This window comes from Aethina tumida, chromosome 7 (genome assembly GCF_024364675.1).
Source record: "Aethina tumida isolate Nest 87 chromosome 7, icAetTumi1.1, whole genome shotgun sequence".
NCBI lineage: Eukaryota > Metazoa > Arthropoda > Insecta > Coleoptera > Nitidulidae > Aethina > Aethina tumida.
Window position 1 is genome coordinate 11,087,706 of NC_065441.1, and position 20,415 is coordinate 11,108,120.

The 20,415-nt window shown below is 27.4% G+C and overlaps 1 protein-coding gene across 1 annotated transcript in view; it reads left to right on the forward strand.

Moving 5' to 3' along the window:
• LOC109594537 (neural cell adhesion molecule 1) overlaps positions 1–19,352 on the forward strand; it is a 51,426-nt gene extending 32,074 nt beyond the window's left edge. The window contains exons 4-8 of the mRNA XM_049969436.1: positions 6,255–6,380; positions 6,873–7,010; positions 17,528–17,703; positions 18,367–18,646; positions 18,948–19,352. Of these exons, the coding sequence (XP_049825393.1) occupies positions 6,255–6,380; positions 6,873–7,010; positions 17,528–17,703; positions 18,367–18,646; positions 18,948–19,147 (920 nt within the window). The 3' untranslated portion in view covers positions 19,148–19,352. The remainder of the gene's footprint in view (positions 1–6,254; positions 6,381–6,872; positions 7,011–17,527; positions 17,704–18,366; positions 18,647–18,947) is intronic.
• Positions 19,353–20,415: the final 1,063 nt, after the last annotated feature.

A 20,415-nucleotide genomic window follows, 5' to 3' on the forward strand; every position in this document is an offset into this window, starting at 1 on the left:
TGTAATTTTTATAATTCATTATTAAAAATTTACTTCAATATGTGCCTTTTAAGATTCGAAACATAAAAAAGTAAATTTGTTGCTAGATTAGAATTTATATTTCAAAACGTTTTAATATCAATTAATAAAATCGATCGTTACCCATCAATTTCAATTGAAATTTAATTGGTTGCACCATACTGTAATGAATTTTTAAAATGTTTGGGAATTTACTAAGTAGATTTATTACGCTTTGATTAATAGCTCGTGACTCGTAGATTACACGATTCATTGTTTTGGTGAATATTATTTTTTTTTTTTCAAATTGTAGTATTTTTTTTTGGATCGTTGTTTGGTGAGTATTATAATTATGTTTAAACGTTATTTTTATAGTATTTTCTTAATTACAGAAAACTATGATAACCCTAGAGTTACACCAACACATGCCATAAACAACAAACGACATCCATATCACAATAAATCACATAACAAACACATAAAAACGATAACGGAAGGTAACATTCCTGCTTAGTTATCTGACCATCACCTGACACCCTGCTTTAAATTCACGTTCTCTGATGAATTTTCCTTCAGATGATTTTTGAATAATTCTAACATAATCAGGTCATTTGGGGTGTTCTATTGAACTTAACTTGCTATCTATGAAAATATTATTGCTTAGTGGGGTGTCAAGTGTAGTTTCACAATAATTGTTGAGAGGTTAAAGTCAGTTACTTTTAACACCTAATTAGTTTCTAACTGGTAAAACAATTATTGTGAATTGTAGATTTGGCACCTTATTAGCAGTAGATTATTTGAATAGATTGCAGTAGAAAATTTGCATGAAATAGTATAGTATTATGTTCTTTAAAAAGTATATTATCTACATATTAATTAAATACGGATTTTACAATTGTTTTAAGATGACAGTTCTTACCGGTACATCAGTTTAAACGTCCTTAATAATTTTCTCAATTATTTAGTAAGTCTACTATATATAAACTAAGTCTAGAAATTTCGAACAAAAAACTATATCAATGACATTGACAGTTAATTTTACATTTCAATTTAGTTCAAAGGAAAACTCATTAAAATTGTATGTTTGTGTTACAAATACAATTAGTGTACACACTCTCAATTGCCTTCTGCCACCCCAATATTTCATTAATGGAGGTTGCTGCGTATAAAATTTTATGATCAATTCGCTTAAAATTCATAGGATATTTTCAAAAAAATGTATACGCTTCCAATCCCATACACAAAATCGAAACAATTCGCAATATGGCATAGACGGCTATCGGAAAATAAGCGTCGACTTTAATGAAACAATTGAACACAATTTGTATCTTTTATGAAGCACGTGAACACCAAACATCACATTTATTGAAGAGATAAATTTCGGTCTGGCAAACGGGATTAGTTACTAAATTACCATACGTCCAATCCAGCAAACTATTCACAACGCATAATTTTAACAATGACGCCGGACACGTCCCGTGTTAAATACATGTGGAATTTTTGTACAATTTGACTTGTTAAAAATACTAGGTCCAATAGGTTAATCAATTTCCAATCTTTTATTTTCCATGATTATCATGCAATTATTTATAATTGTTTGAGAATTTAATTAATAAACAAATTTTAATAAAATTAATATTAAATAAGAAAACTAAAGAGCTTAAACATGTATAATAAAAATAATAGCGTGTTTAGGTTAAAAGAAAATTGATATAAATCTATAAATATGAAACGAAAGATTTATCTTTAAAAACTAGTTAAAAATGGTCATTTTAGTTCTATGGAGCAAATCTATTACAGTATTTTTTTTCCAAAGCCTTAAATTAATCTATTAAATTATATTCTGAAAAACATACTTGAATAAAGTATAAAAATTAAATATTTAAAAATACTTGATGTCAATCTATTTTTAATGAGTACTGAAAAGTTTTTTTTTTAATTCGATTTGTTTGTTAACATTTTTATGTTAAATTTTTAGATTAAAACTATAAATATCAATATTGTTTTTATGGTGAATATCAAAACAATCACAATAAATAATTAATTTGCCTACAACTATTTTTTGCAGATTCATAATTTATCGACGTTTATAACAGTTTAAATGTTAATAAATTTTAAATAATCGTCAGGCTGGTCTTAATGTAGAATAGTCTCTGCAACTTAAACCATAACCATGAAGAAAATGATGGTCGTAAACTTGAGAGGGTTCAAGAATTTTTGAATTGAAACTATTTAAGTATTTTATTATTTCGAATAATTTTAATTAAATAAATGATTCGAATTATTTTGAAATTATTGTAACTATATGAAGAATATGTTCGTGTTCATTATGTCATTCTGTAAATTTGTATTAACATATTCATTTGTGGTAGTAATATATTTATACATATCTGTGGATATATTATCGTGCCTCTTTTTCATTATATGAATTGGTTATATTCATTTCGAAATATTTTGTAAAATGCATGACTAAATACAAAAAGTATATAACTTTCTGTACCGAAGTGTTATTGAATACTATGTATACACAAAAATCGGTGGTGGAAAATGCGCATTGAACTGTATATTCAGAAATCCGTTCAAACACGGACCATAATTCCGTGTACAGACCGAACAGTGGTGCGTTCTAATGGCCACTACAAAACCGGTGGCGATATATGAAAATGCAACATTTGATAAAATTATCGATGGAGCGTGTTCGGACCGTTTTGCAGACAATGTTATGGTGTAGCGCATCACGCATAAAAAATATATAAACGGCGGAACCATCTGGCATTATCATATTACCTCCACGCAAATATAAATTTTCCAACAAACAAACACACTCCACCGGTGACCCGGTTGCATAAACTTTGGTTTTTGTATGATAATTGTTAATCAGTATTATTTATATTAATAAATGCATACAGTTGTTTATGATTTATGCCGGGGGAATCTTCTAGTTGATTCATTAGGGGTTTATAGAGAATTAAAGGAGATATCAAATTGATATTTTATCTGCAGTGTTAGGGCCTTGTTATTCAATTCTCTATATTATATTTTTAGGCACTTTACTTAAAATAATATTTGTTTAACAATTTCATCTGAATAGTTATTGTGTGTTAACGTTCTACAATCAAATTCACACCTTAAGAAAAAGTGTATCTCAGTTGTGACCTCATCAATAAAGAGTTCATTTGCTTTACGTGGAAGGAGATAATTGATAATTGTCAAACGTGTCCAATTTTTTGATCAAATTTGTTGCATGTAGCCTTTTTCTATTGGTTGATTCGTTGAAGATTAATTAAGATTTGTTTCTGAACAAAGATTTTGAACTAAATATTGCTTAATTGTTCATTGCCACTTTTAAACTGACGAAATCGAAAAAAGTTTTAAATATACATAAGGAGCATAAAATAATAAAAAAACGTTTCAAATAATATAAAGTAAATTTCTAGAATTACAACTTTTACATAGATGCATTGAGTACTGTGTGAAACAAGATTGTTTCTAATTTAATTGACTCACCTAAAGTTTCATCCAATTATTTACCATGACACTACTGATTTTGACACAATTAAAATATATTAATTAAATTTATAACTACGTCCTAGATACATTATTTAGCAAAAAAATAATTTAGTTAATTTAATTACTAGATATTATGTTACACCATGTGCATCAATTATACAGTATTTCATCAACCATTATAATCATTTACACTTACAGTTCCAAATAAACAACATAAATAGCACATTTCATAATTCAACCAGTTTGTAAATTTATACCGTAATATTTAACCGCCATTGGAAAGAATTTAATATTGGAAAATTAGCCATTTGTATTAGTTCCATTAAATTGACTACTGAAACACAAGTTGAGTATGTGATGAGAACGTTGATTTAATATTCAAACAGGTAACTGGAGTTTTATAAAGTTATTATTTTAATATCTATCGAACTACATAACCAGACAAAAAATAAGGATTTTTACATTTTTATTTTATAATTTTCAATTGAACATTTTTGGATCAGCTACTAACAAAAAATATCATATAAATTTGAATTAATCTAATTTTTAATAAACTAAGTGAATTTAATGAAATATTCATATAATTTATTTAAATTTAAAAATATACTACAGAATGTGGCTATTGTAAAATGAATTTAAATTTTAAATTACGTCAGTAAACGAATAATAATATAATTAAATGTTATTTTGAATTTTGTTTTAATGTTTTGGAACGGTTTGTGACAGGTTGATAGGTTAAAGAATATATTTAAATCATTTATTGGTAATATTTAAAATGTAACTGTAAATGTAAATAAAATTGTTATTTAACATTTCATTTATGTTTAAATATGGGAGTTTAATTAAAAAATAATAATAAATATCACATTAAATTATACGAATTTATTATTAATATTGTATTGGTGTTTTGATTTAGAATTTACATTTAGATTTTACTTAAATTCATTCACCAAAAATTCAACTATTTATAATATTGGTGAATGCGCAACCAATAGTCACGCTCTTTTTTAAATTTACGTGACCTAAATTAAAAGTGTTCCTATCAGTTCCGTTCCATCAACTGTCTACATGTATAAGACTTGTACTATTGTGTATGTGTCGATTTTTGACAAACGTATCACATTTTATGAAACTAATTAATATATAAGGATGGAAGTTTTGTAAGAAATGTTTTTTTGTCAAAATGTTTAGATATTTTCAAACAATTTTGAGATATCAGGACAAAAAATAAAAATAAGAGACTAAAAGTAGTTTACGTTTTTACAACCATTCTCTAACAGATGTTAAAATGTCCCCAGCACGCAAGTCTTGATCTTCGAATGAAGGACAATCATTCTTAATTCGTGAACGAAATTTACGAATGTGTTTTCTAGCACCAATAAAATTTAACAGGGTTATTCGGTATACGATGGGACCATTCTAAAAGTAAGATATTGTTGGAATTATGGTCCCAAGCACCGCATAACCCCTGCACCGATGTGTATGTCTGTTCTATAAAAGTTTTTATTTAATGGTTATTTCTCTGGAGGAAGGTTTAATTATTGTTTATTTCCAAGAAGCACACCAAAGGCTTTGCTTGTGTACTAAAGAAAATGATTAAAATTTGCAATATTTTTTTTTTGTTCCCGGTAAAATACAAATTAATTTCCGCCTGTTATTATTATTATTTTCTTGTTAAATGAAAGTAATTAATAAAAAGTAACGAATTGAATAAATAAATTTTTAGGTATATTTTTTAAAATGATAAATGACATTTATGATTTACAGTTTTTTACCTCTAAAATAATTTCAATTTTGATGCCGATAGAAAATAATTAAATTTATTTTTATATTAAATATACAACTATTTTTTGTATGAAATGCCATAAATATATTTTAGAATTAAATTCATAAAATTGAAAATTAAACAGTATATTTGTATTTCTCTTCAAAATTTGTCACACAAACTCAATTTAATTGTCATATTTAAGATTTAACATACTTGTTTTAAAAATGATTAAGATTATAAAAATACTTAACGAAATAAAACAATAAATTAGGATCCTGTATTTCTATTAGAATTACCATTTTTTATTTTAAAAAGTGTCGTATATATCATAATTTGGTTGTTTGGTCAAAAAATTAAATAATATAATAACTCACAGAATTTCCAACGAATACATGGAAAATAAATAATTTTATAGCTATATTTTAAAATATTTTCAACTTAAACAATTATTTTTAATTAAATTTACAAATAAATAAAATTCTAATTCAAATTATAAAACATTAAAATACATTCACAATATTTTATTTATTATAACTAATTTATATGGTTCATAAATATTATACTATAAAATTCAAAATTGTTCTTATAATATTGTTAAAAAAATTAAAAAAAAAATAAACAAAATAGGAAACATTATATATAAATAAATTAAAAATAATAATGTAAATATTTAAATATATTTATTATTTAATTTAAATAATTTTGTTTAAGATAGTAAATTAATTAATAAAATAATCGTCCTTCTTTATAATTTATAAAACGAAAAAAATAATTGAATAATTTATAAAAATGCAAAAAACTATTTTTACAAAACGTATGTATATGATGTACTTTTATTGTAAACCTTAAATTTTAAATAGAAAACGGTCTTGTAACAAAAATAATACAATAGCCTTTTAGAACTAATTTGTCATATAGTAGAACCCTCTAAATCGTAAGTTTAAAACTTACACAATACATGAAAAGAAATTTGTTTCAGAACTTGTCTTTAAGGACACGAAGGATATTCAGCAGACAATGGAGGGAGACGAGTATCTGATTCGGTGCGAAGTTACACGTGGTGGTCAAATTAGGTGGACGTGGCCATCTGGCGAGGAAGTGACAGGTAAACATGCATCATCCTGAATCCACTGGTACATTTCAAATGTGCCCACTTCATGCCTGTTACATGTTTCTGATCAATTTACTATAAATAAACTTTTCCTGGAGTTCTGACATTTCCTGCTTATGTATTATTCCGTTTATTTCTTATTCATACCAGTATATTGATTGGATGTAAAAGGCAGAAAATATTAAAATTAATAATCATTAATTTGACTATTTCATTTAATACGTACTGATGCATTAAATTACTAAAATATTCTGTACCAAGTGATATTGTAAACTAAACTATTATATACATTTTTAATGTTTTCATTATTTACCATCCATTTTTTTCATTACAATACTTCTTTAATGTCAGCAAACTGACAATCCTCTAATTTAGTCTCACATCACCTTGTACAAACTCCTTTCATGTTAGAACTTGACTCACAAATTTAATAAAACCTTGCGGAAAGAATTTCATTTAAACCTAAGTGTAACCGTTTATTTTCAGGTCCTAGATACACGGTGATTGGAGATGGATTGGTAATTAAAAACGTCTCAAGACACGATAGCAAGACGTATATTTGTAGTGCAATCCAAACCAGCACCGGAAGAATTTATGAGAAGCGAATTAAACTCGTTGTAAATCGTAAGTATATTTTACTTAATATTTTAATGAATTAAATAATGCATATAAATATTATTTATTTTATTTAAATTAATTAATATTTTGAATTATAATAAATTGAAATTTAAATATTGAGATTAAAAATTACAGTGGTAATAATTTTTAATATTTAGAAGTTATATTTCTTAATTATTAATAACCTGTTCAAATTATATGGTTTAGTGATTTAGGTGGTTTCGTTCACTACACTAAATAATATTAGAGGTAGCGAATTAATAGATAACTTAGATATTCGAAATCAGAGTTTGGAATGTATAATATATTTGCACCGCTCTAGTTTAGAACTCCGAGCTAATTTCCATTTGAATGAAATACAATTGTTTTTGATAAAATAAGTAGGGTTTGTTAGATGTAAATGAAACAAGTATGAAACAAACAACAAATAAATAAAAATACGAATATGTTTAATTAAATTGTCCTTTTACGAAAATGTAAGTAAATTAATTACACGAACATAGCCGAATTAAACACATAGTTAGGAAAGTACTTACACAATTGTCTTTAAGAATCTAGAATCTAGAAGTTTATAGTTTCTAGAAATACCCCTATTTCAGCACCGACATGCCTCGAATTTTATTGCAGATTGTACATAAAACCTTTCCTTTGTTCACTTATATTAAATGTTTTAAGTACTATTTAAATAAAAATTTACATAAACAGTTTTTCATGCGACATGTTGTCTATCTTTGTTATAACGTAGTGTTCGACGAGGTTTACTAACATCATCTCTTTGTCCATAAATACCCATACCATCAATAAAATATTCATTTACCTATTTTGGGTATCTTCTCTTAAATTATGTGGAATCCGTATGTTCAATTTTTTAATGAAATGTAAGAAGCACATTTCTAATAATTGATTCATAGTGATTTCGTTAATTTCTTCGTTATTACAGGTTTTAGAACGAACTTTCGTTGTCCATTTTCAATACACTTTTAAATCAACGAGACCTGTTACAAAAAAGCTCATTGTGAAGATTAATAAAATATTGCATTTTAAAATACAGTAATGAATATTAGAACAATGGTAATTTCCGTGAACTTATATCTACAGCCATTATTTTTTGTATTATTTGCAAACTAAAATTCTGCAACAAGGTGTTTACTAAATTATTATTAATACAGAGTAAACGTAATAAAAGGAACAAATACACACCACGAACAAAATAATACACGTAAACATTTCATACACAACAGTGTGTACATTTTAGATGAAACCTGACGTTTCAATTTCCTTCATCGTGTGCAACTGAATTTTCTCTTGTGAGTATATGAATTATGAATGCTATAATTAGACCGTACATTTTAAGGGCGTTTGTGCCACATTATTGATAAATACAACTTGATTATATCTTTGTCAGGGAGTTATTTAACTTACGACCGAATTATATTATTGTTATACAATTAATATTTTTTATAACAAAATAAATAAACTTAAAATTTATTATATTAAAACTGTGGCACATTTAAGATTTAAATTTATTTTTTTAACCTCTATTGTAAACTATTATAATGGATAATATCTCAAAAAATGGACAAGTAAGAATTTGTGAGTTCTGTTGATTTATTTTATAAAAAGAGTTGACTGTATTGTTCTAGGTATATTTTATTGGAAATATTCACATTCACTCAGATATATCGGTGGTTCTTCAGGACCCAAGAAGTGTCCATGTCTGATCCATGTGTGCCTAATTCTAAGGAAAGTTATTATATGTTTGGTTTTGTACTGTTATTTAGTTAAAATTATAAGAAAAGAGAAATTAAAAACAAAGTAAAATAATGTAATAAACCTGAAAGCTAAAGCTTTTTTATCATTAAAAGGCTCTTAATAGCATTAAACAAGCATTCTTTATATATGAAAAAGCTCTAGCAAAACTAAAGAATAATAAATTGTATAATTATAATTACAGAATAACGTTTATACATTTACACATATATAATTCTAACAGTCTATTTAAGTTATATCTTAAACTTAGTTTTATTATGTCTATGGGTCAAATGGCAAAAGGTTAATTCAACACATTATCAATAACAATCATCGTTTGAAATCAAATGTGCAATCAAGTAAACAGATCGATAGCTTTTATTCAATAGTTCTCATTGATTATTACGTTCATGGTACATATGTCCTGGCCTGGGAAATCAAACAGTTGAATTTTCGAATGACTGATTCTGATATATTCCTACCTGAAGCATCTTTTGTTGGATACTTCCAGTCCTCTGAAAACTGGAGTAAGAGAAACATCTAAACGGAATTCTCAAATTATTTGTGGCGTAAATAAATAAATAATATAGTAAGTAATATTAGTAATAATTGGAGATAATAAGATATTATTATTTAGATATTTATAATATCACGATCAGAAAAAGGAAGGAACATTGTAACATGTATAAAGGAAACACCAAAATGCATAAGGAAATTAGTGTAATAGGAAGCAAGTAGGCAATTGATACCGGCACAAGCAATACATCAACTTAATTCCGTTAATGGTGGTAATGCAGTAGACCTTTCCGGAAGTGCAATTAAATTTACAAGGCCACCGGAGTGGGAAACCGAGTGTTGGTATGGCGGAGGACGTCTCACACAGCTGGCTCCTTGCAGGATGAGGATCCACCCACAAATTCTGAACAACTTACAATAAAGCAATTTAACCGCCGTGTACGTTTAAACCTTAATTAATGCTCTCGTACACACAAGATGAATATGTTCACTCGTTTATCTAAGTTTCCATATTACCACCGCATTGTCTTTAGTTCAACCATGAAGCCAACGGGAAATCTATCAGCTGCACTCTATGGCACTTGTACACGCAGTCACGAAATGAGGATTGGAGTTGTAATATATCGAAGGCATCGGGCCTTTCGAACCTTTGGTTAGTTATACGTCCTGATTCATTAACCCCGATTTATTGATGAATCACTTTCAGGCACCTTAATTTTACTGGCATACATAAATTAATAGATTTTCCCAAATTAATTCTAAAATTTAACAAGTTAGTTTCTTCCATTTAAAATGTTTTGACTGTAAATAATCTGAATACTTTTACTGCCAAGATCTTGGAACTGTTGTTCCTTATTTGAAATCTATAAGAGAAAGACTAATTTAAAACAAGGCCATTGTACAAGGTATCTCTAAAATTTTTTACAAATATGTTGTTCTTTCTAAAATTTTCTTGGTCTCAATTTGGTACAAACATTTTTGGAATACCTATTATAACATATTAAAAGAATAAGGCAATTTAATTTAAAAGGATTAAAATAATTTTTATTCTGTACTATAAAAGTGTCAAACAAACCAAATATAACTTTTATTTCAATATTTCTTAAAACAACAAAAGTTTTCTCGGAGGTATGAAATGTCTGATCTTAATTTTGGACTGAACTTACTTGAAACATGGTTATAATTATTTCATCTTATTACCCTAGATGCCAAGTCTGCCAATGACTCTCGAAACAATTAAGTTCAATATTATTGTACTGAAGCATTGCACGAGATTTGAGATAAATAAATAGTCTGTTCGCAACGAAGTGGGGATTGCTGTTCTCAACATGCCCGCCGATCCGTAAACGTGATATTGCACGGAAATGCTTAGGAAAATCTTGGCGTCTCTACAATTTTTAAACGCTGATTACACTGCACACCGCGTTGCATTTTTGTTGTTTTAATGTTTATTCACGCGCTACAAATGACTATGCACATCTTGCATGATATAAATTATAATATATAATATTAAGTGTTACGTGTCTGGGATATCAAAAGCGTTTTCGTTTACAATCCTACATTTCACTGAAGTAACACAATACAAAATATACATAACTATAAATTAACGTAGAAAAGTCTTGCACTCCAAAAAATAAATGCATTTAAAGTTTTGTTTTCTTTATTGCTTCTGTTAATTTATTGTAACAGCAATTGTGATGCCATTTGACTAAATCAAATATTCACCGCACAATCGATTATAATTATTTGAAGTTACCGAGTTTATTTACCTGTTTGAACATAATTTACGCTTAACAGTGAAATGAACTATAGCAAACAAACACTGTTTGAATTATAAATAATGAAGAGTGGCTGTTGTAACACAAACTATCTGATGCTGTCAAATTTAAATTTAATTTCAGAGTCCTATATTCTGTTACCATTTGTGTGATTTGATTCAAAATCAATAGAATACATGAGGTATTAGTAATTTATAAAGTGTACAAACATTTGTCTTTGATTATCAACGAATTATAAAAGCGTTTCGACTGGACACAATTATATTTTTAAAGTAAATTTTTATGATATTATGTATCAAAAAGTCACTGACATTATGCATAACAAACATACACCTATAAAGGTGGTCTACATAACGTATCACTAGTCATTACAGTCAAAATTCAAAAACTATTGAAGAAAATTTATATTTTAAATAAATCAGTTATTATCACTCAATTTATTTTATTTATTGTCACATGAGGACAATGATAAATATGTAATTGATTTTAAAAAAATTGACTCAAATAAAATTCGTATCTCGGCTTTTCAATTATCTCAATTTTCAGGAGCATGTACACATTGCGTTTTCGATCGTTGGTGGTGTTTATTTTCGCTAAAAAGCATCAGAACGACCAGATAACTATATCGAGTGTAAATAGGGGAAACGAAATCCATTCAACATTTGCAGTGACATATCTATTTGAACTATGTACCCGAATCGTGTACGTCGAATAAGGAATTTATGCTCATCTATTTTATGTTGGCGGGCCGTAATTCGATATTGACTTGGACGAATGTGCTGAGGTTTTTTACTCCGTTTTATTTTCATCTGATAAATTATTTTATGTATAAGCAGTTTATTTGAGCTTAACGTTGATTTTGAAATTTTAATTAAATCCGATACACGTTGTTTTAGGATTAAGCGAAATAAAGTACATAAAATATGCAGCATATAGATTTTCACACAGATACATTTTCAGTTAAAAGCATATTTCTTAACTGCATATTTAGGTTATGGATATACCTAAAACTTTTCCCTTAAAAATAAAATCTTTAGAGCGAAGTTTGCAATAAATTAGACTTAAGTTGGCATAAATACATAAGTAAACAAGAATTTAATTCGCCTTTTCTCTGATATCTGCATCCCAACATTTTAACTGAGTTAATTTTTCCGCAGCCATAATTACTACAATAAATTTTACCCTTCGTCCATATATTTTCTCCGTATTTGAAATACGATTCGTTGAGTTATTCTTTGCATAGTTAATGCGAGGAAAAAAAGGATAAAACGTGCGGATGACTGTGGCGGGTGTAAGTAAGGAACATTAAACATTTTGGGCAGAAAATATATTGTCTAATTTATTTACATTTCAAATGATTCTGATGATGTTATTATATTTATATATTTATTCATTTTAAGAAGCTAATGTTAATTTTTCCTCAAGAATAACATAATGGTTATAATGTTTATAGTTAATTAAAGTCTATTAAGTGTTCTAGAAAGTAAAAGAAAAAATAAAGATTTATTTTCACATATGGAGTTTTTCAGTGTGATTTTTAATTTAAATCAAATATACCACTTAAATCTACGTGATAAATATACCGTTGAAATTTGTTAAATACATAAACGATCTTTAAATTAAAATTAATACCTGAGAAATTTATATTTAATAATTACAAATAAATTCGGAAAACCAAGAAATAATAAATTTATGTCAGTTATTCTTCATTGCCCTTCAGTTAAACTCATCATCCACTAATGTCCCAATAAAGAAGGTCTCGAGGTATTCATCAATTAACATTTAAAGGGGTAAATTAATGAGCTTAAGGAATGTGTTTTTTTTTTTCATCAAACATGTTAGTTGCTGGTCTGTAGAAACGCGAGATCGGCATACTGGAGACTCTGAATAATCAAGAGGTACTGCAAAACAAAAAATAAAATCAGTACTTGCAATTATTGACTTTTGGAGACTGCCATAATACAGTGTGTTCTCCAAATATTATATCGTAAATATACCAACGTGTCAGGTTTTTTGGTCTTACCACTTGCATTTGGTGCTTCAACTGAACTCGGGACATGGGCATCAAAGATTGGAATGGTGCCAGGTTACAGGAATGCTTGTTATGGAGGCTGGTCTTCTATCGATAAAGAAGACCTCGATAGATTCGTTAATTAGCATTTGAAGAAGCAAATTAATGAGCTTAAGAAGGTGTTTTTTCATTAACGGCCTGCTGGAAACTCTGGATAACCAAGAGTTACGACAGAAAAGCAAAATCAGTACTTGCGATAAATATTCCCTATACAAGTCTTTTAGTATCTGCAGTTAGCACCTGCTTTTGGTACTTCAACCGACCTCGGAACATGTACCTGTATATGAAGTGTTGAAGACATCCCAGAGGCTCAGTTTCAGCAAGACATCTCCCAACCTCATACTACCCATCTTTCAATTAAAATAAGTTAGATTTATGTAAGTTTATTTTAAAATTTTAATTTTGTTAAAGGTTTTTACACTGATTATATTTGAATTAATATGGTTTAATGTATTTGTTTAAATTTAATTTATTTTACATTCTATTTTGGTAAAATACATTTTACAATATAAATAAAACTGGAGTAATAAAAGGCAAATACGTTGTCGAGTTTATGTTATATCTATGTATGTTGTAATGTGCATCTTAAATAATAATTTATATTTCGCGTATTTGCAACCGGAAGTGAACAAATATTTATAGTGGTAAGTCGTATTTACTGAGCCAAAAAAAAATTACCCATAAATTTTACGACACTGAAGTTTATTACGCAATATCTTGTAGCTTATAAAATGTCCGTGTGCATTTGCATCAGAAAATGCCACCTTATTGTTGTAGTTTTGGTAACATTTAACTTGCAGATATATGAGCTTTATTGTTGGGAAAAGTGTTTTGAAAAGCAGGCCGACGAACCAGTTATACTGCGGGCACAATACAAACACCTGTGGTTTTGAAAAAAAAAACTTCTTTAAACGACGTCTTTCATTACAACCATTCCGCGAAAACTTCCGCTAAAAACTTTGCACCACTGCTAAAACTTTATTATCTTCTTTATTTGCATTTCAATTTTAAATCTAATTAATATGTATAAGAATTAATAAAGCATCCAAAACTTTCGACCAATAAATAAGGGTTGTTTTTCGAAAGGAAATTTGCTGATGGGCGGACCACTATGTTTGGTTTTAAAATTAATTAAACTCGATTATGTCTTTTTTTTAATAGAAAATATTAAATTTTAATGTTTATATGTGCACCTCCGTGCCTTTTCATTTTTTTAGTCGACTGATTTACAAACAAATGTCGCTTATTTGTGAAAGTATTATAACTTCACAAGAAATTTGAGTTTCTCGAAAAAAATAAGTTTCATTCATCCTTCGTTTAATGCAACTTTCTTTAATTCTGTAAGTGTAAGTAGATTATTTGTTTTTTAACACACACCCTTTTTAATAATGTTATGCAAAACGAAGCAGCCATGTAAACACAATTTCAATTAATAAAACTCAATATTTCAAAAATAATAAACTCACAGGTATCATGGGAAATTGAAACTGGCTATTTCATTTATCCATGGTATTTTTAATTTGGGATACTTCAATAAATCAAACGATAAAAGTTTCGTCCAAAAAAATATTCGTATATTTATATCCCCAACCTGATATACTGGCCGTCAATGTGGTGTCAATAAGTCATGAATAAAAAAGCAATCACCACAAACCGTGTAATAAATTCTCATTTAACCAATTCCAACAACAAGAAAATAAAAACGGAGTTGCAAAAGCTTTTCAGTAATTAACTCGCGAATGTTGGTAATGTTGGTTGGGCGATATCCGCCACCTTCTCTTTACAGCGCCCCTTAATTTATAAGGCTATTCCATTTCATCCGTTATCCCTTAAACTGAGATTAATTTGCTCAACATTAAATTTAATACACGGTCCGCCAGGCAAATTTAAAATTAATGTTATTATACTTTTCATTAGCGAAAGGCTGTTTTCTGGCCGTTAAGCAGTATCTGAGGGTTGTTGGATTTTAATTCAACATGATATCGACAACAGAGTCCATGTAAATTAATTGGTTTATTAACGAAGTAATTTTCAAACTTATTATCAAATATTATGTGATTATGCGATCTAGTGGCCGTTTTACTTTGATGGCTCATTTTTTATTATTATTAATCACATTTCTCTTAGTCTTAAAGTAGAAGCGGTAATGTTCTTTAATATAATTATATCCTTTGGAAAATTTTCACGAATTTGATATGATACAATGCTAAAAAATCTTTAATTAGTGCGTATATTCAATAATTAATAAAACTTTTACAAGATTATAATAAATAATATTTAAAATCGATGATTACTTACCGGGAAAAGTAAGCCATATTTTTGGTTTAGGATTTATATGAATTAATATTTTATTTACCGCATTGTTTTTTAAACATTTTTTTATCATAAATTGTGTATTCAAGTGTTAATGAATTCTTGACAATTTGGTTTATTCATTTCGAAGTGACATATTTTATTCGAATGCATTTTAATAAGGTGCAGTAAGCAATTAAGTTAATTAATAAAGACAATGAATACACTGAAGGTGAAAAATGACAAGGTACTGAAACCTATATCAACAAAGAAATTAAATATGTATTTAGAAATCGAGGAATCATGCAATTAATTTTATGAAAAAGTTGGATAAATGTCTGATTAGAGAATCAAAAGAAGCTTCAAATTATTATCCACATACAGTACAGATATTCCTTCGATGTATTTAATATTTATTTTTGTGATAGTCATAACTGGAGTTGTTTTTTTTTTCATCAGTTTCAAGAACCTAGAACGTTTTATCCTGACATTCTTGTAGAACTTTGGTATAAATTGTTGATGGTGATGTCTAAATATTCCTTTAAATAAAGCTATATTAAATATTATAAATGTAAATTGCTTCTTCCGTATTACCGTGTATTATCATTAAATAATAAGTGAATTCTTTCCACAAAAATTTAATTAATTTTTTATACTCATTTTAAAAAGAATTTTAGCGTTGTATAAATGAATTTATTTTGTTTTGCAAAACTTAAGGAAAGTATCTCATTATTTCTCTTAAGTACTTATAAACATTACTTTTTTTCTATAATTACATTGGACTTTAGTATTAATTTACCAAGCGTTTTTTTGCATTAAATTTTAATAACAATATGGTTTTTAAAGCTAAACACATTTAGTAAACATAAAAATAAATGCACAAATTTACTGATAATTTACAAACCACATCCTTAATATAAAATAAGAAATAAAGATACATAGCTTTTAGGAGAGATAAACCTAAAAAAGTAGATCGGTTTAATGCCTCTCTTTTTAAAATATTGAATCAATTTGCTCGCAACGTACATTTCGTATAGCTGTTAAATTTTAAAATCGCGATGAAAGCTTTTAAAGCATGTTTTGAATGAGGTATTTAGTTGAAAGTAGTATATGAAAAAATATTTTAACAACATTATTTAATTTAAGTGGACTAATTTTAATTTTTAAAATCTGAAATAAACATACATTCTTAAGTTAATATACAAATATAAAATTTTGTAATTTAGTAATTTACTCACACAATATAAGGTCTCATTGAAACTGCATATTTTTCCAAATTTTAAAACATACTGCTTATTTCTTTTAAATTTAATTAGATAATTTTTTGATATGTTATATTATCATATTATGGTAATATAAAAATAATATATGATAATATACTTTTTAAAAAGCAGTATGGTTTATATAAGAGGCAAATATTGTCGGGAGAATGTTAAGGCAAGGATAATTTAGAATTACATTTATAATTTTAATATATATACTTAAAAATAATATATTCATTTTTTCTTTCATCACCACGATGTAAGCATTTCATTCATAAGGGCTACGTTTTCCAAAATATTCAAAAATTTGAAGCCAAGTCAAATTTTAGTGAGCTAAACATTCTCTGTACGTATATTAAATCTTTTTACGATTAAATACTTAAAAATTAATATTTTAAAAAATTGGAAGGAAATTTTTTAGAAACGTTTTCTTTAGAAGTGTAAATGTATACATAACTTCACAAAAAATATTCATCAATTTTCGCCTAGTGCACATTTCGTATGCCCGTCCAAAATATTAATATCGTGATGAAAGCTTTCACAGCATGTTGAAACGATGCGCTTAGTTGAAGTATATGGAAAATTGAATCACAATATTATTCTGAAATGTAATTTATGCATTGTATATATCTGGAAATAATGTTGATACAGTAACAATCCTATTAAAGCATTTTACTTTTGGAAATTACTACTAAACATTACAAACTTGTTCTGGAACACAATCTTAATAAAATAAACGTTAGTCAGTACACATTACCTACATTAACTTAATTAAGTGATGTAGTTAATAGATGTTATACAACACTATCCATATAATTGGGTGGTTACTAATTGATTACTAAAATGTGTCGGCAGATAAACCCGTTTTCCTACATTACGCGGAACAAGAGACAGTCTTCGGATACGTCGGTGGAACGACGAAATTAACATGCGAAGTTTCAGCCGAACCTGCACCTACATTTATATGGACTGACCCCAGGAGAAAACGAATTCAAGCAACTGTAGTCTCGAGCCATTTGACAGTCCTCCAGGTAAGTATGTCCTTGGATGAAAATGTTCTTGAATATGTCATATAAGTCTACCTACGACACTACTTTTGAGATAATTAAGAAAAACCTGCGTAAAGTAGTTTCTATGTATAATTTGAATTTTTACTTTGTTCTAATTGAAATAATAATTTAAATATTATCTTTTTTAATGAAATATACGATATGTAATAAATCCTTATTTTTTATAATTTAATAATTTAATTAAGAGTTTATTAAAATTATTGAGAAAATGCTTTATTATATTTAATTTAATTCATTTAAATTGCTATTTCTTATATCATTTTTAGTAAATTAATATTAACAATTTAACAAATTAAACAAATGTATATCTATTATAACAAAATAAAAACATTCTAGGTAATCTCAAAATTGAAGTACGTAAATATAATACATGTTTATTGCATTATCTAATTGCTACAGAAGTACATTTAGTTGAAATCTAATGAAGCAGTATATAGATAATTGACAATATTAATTAACATGAAACCAAGCGTGTTACAATTTTTGCCAAAAATGGTAAAACAGTGACGTTGCAATTTAATGGACACACCACCAGGCGCGACGAGTTATGTTTGATCTACTTTATTACTCTAAAATTAACAATTTCAATTTTAATTGATGTGGTTAACTTATATTTCATTTCAGATTAAAGTCACAGAACACTCTTTTGGGGATTATAACTGCACAGTGACCAATAAGTTGGGTAAATTGGAAAAAATTTTCACTTTAGAGGAGGGTTCTAAACCTGATCCGCCAAACTCACTTCAGTTGTTAGAAGCGCACTCCGATACTCTTGATCTCGAGATTTTACTGCCAGAACTGCCAGAGGATAGAGAGGAAATTATGGATCCTAAATGGTTTGTTGTCGAATACAAAGATCTCACAAAGGAGGATTGGTATATGCAGGAATTCAATAAAACAGAAGGTAATTTAATATACTGTTATTTTAAATATTTTAACTTGTATAGATTTTTCATTATGCTATAAACTATAAATGTAGCCACAAAGATAAAATCCTTGCAATAATTTAAATATTTTTAAAATACATAATGTTAGAACATAAAAATTAAATTTGATTTTTCTATTACGACTGTTAAAAACCCATTAAAATATTTAGTAGTATGTATTTATGCATACTACGTTAAACTTTATCATATTCATGAAATGTAACTTTTTAAAGAATTAAATTCACTGGAAACTACTAATTTATGCATGACCTTTTTCAGATAACACTTATCCATTGATTGGACTGATACCCGATACTGATTATGAAGTGAAGGCGGCTTCAAAAAATTTGGCTGGATTAAGCGAATTCACCAATTCATCAATATTTAAGACGGACTCTTCTGCCGCCTCAGTTATATACAATCCTTTTGTCCCATTATATTTATTTGTCTATTATTTTTGTATACTAGCTAGCAATTGATGAAACTGTTAATAATCAATAGCCATTTCTTTAACACATACCTAATGTCAAATTTAAATAGTCACCTTTTGATGTTCATCTACCGTATTTGAAGTAAAATAACAAAAATTTCTGTTAAATTATTTTATTCATTTTTATGATATAAAAAGGATTATTTAGAATTTTGTCTGATAGGGTCAGTGACAATTTTGTTTTTTTTTCAAAAAAAAAATTACTATAAAATTAATAATTAGGAATTATTGTTGTTGTTTTAAAAAAAAATTAAGGCGCAATAACCTCATCTTCATATCAACAATCATTATCACAGTGTTCACTTAACCTATTCTTTAGACCAAATGGAAATTATAATTAAAATTGGTTTTTATTTATGTGATTATATATGTATATAATATTTTGAATTTCATTTAAAATTTTGATTCAACAAGATGGTGATTATATTGTTTTTCAAACACTGAAATATTGTAGTCCAGCAAATATTACAATTTCCATTAGGTAAGAATTATGTAGATTCAAAAAAAAAAACTTAATAGTTTACAGTTTATTCAACTTCCAACTATACTACCTATTACCATTTTCCTTTGACGAAAACTAGTTTATATTTTCTGTGAACTCTTGAGATTTCACTCCAACGGTTAATATTTGCAATTCCGAATGCTTTTGTTCGCTTACACCGGGTATTTCAACTAGTTGAACAGCAATCTGCGAGATTCATTTCTGCATTCCATCAGTTTCAATTGAGAAATACACTTTCGAAATTAATGAAATCAACCTGTGGAGAACTGTTACTGGTGGAAATTATTGCAAGTATTTGTGAGCGATGTAATTAATTAGATATTGTTAATATTAGATGTTTCGTAGGATAATTGTATCAGATACATGGCTGTTGTTTGTTTATTTACCATATAGGCGATAATAGGATTGCCAAGTGTTTTGTACTGACCAATGCCAAATATAACTTATTTAATCAAGAATGTTGGACATTCATGACTGATATAGAGAAAATTAGTTGAATAAATTGTAATTGTTTGACAATACAATGATATATTTACAAGTTCATACTGTGGTGTCACCAAATTTTCTGCTAGAATAAGGAAACATACCAACGCTTTTATTTATTATTTACATTTAGGAGTAAGTTTCATGTTTGCAAACGTTTGAATAAATGAAAATGTGGCTAATCATTACTTAATCTATAAATTAATATTGCCATAAATAATTATAATATTTCCTTATACAGACTGATTGTAATCCATATAACAATAATATTT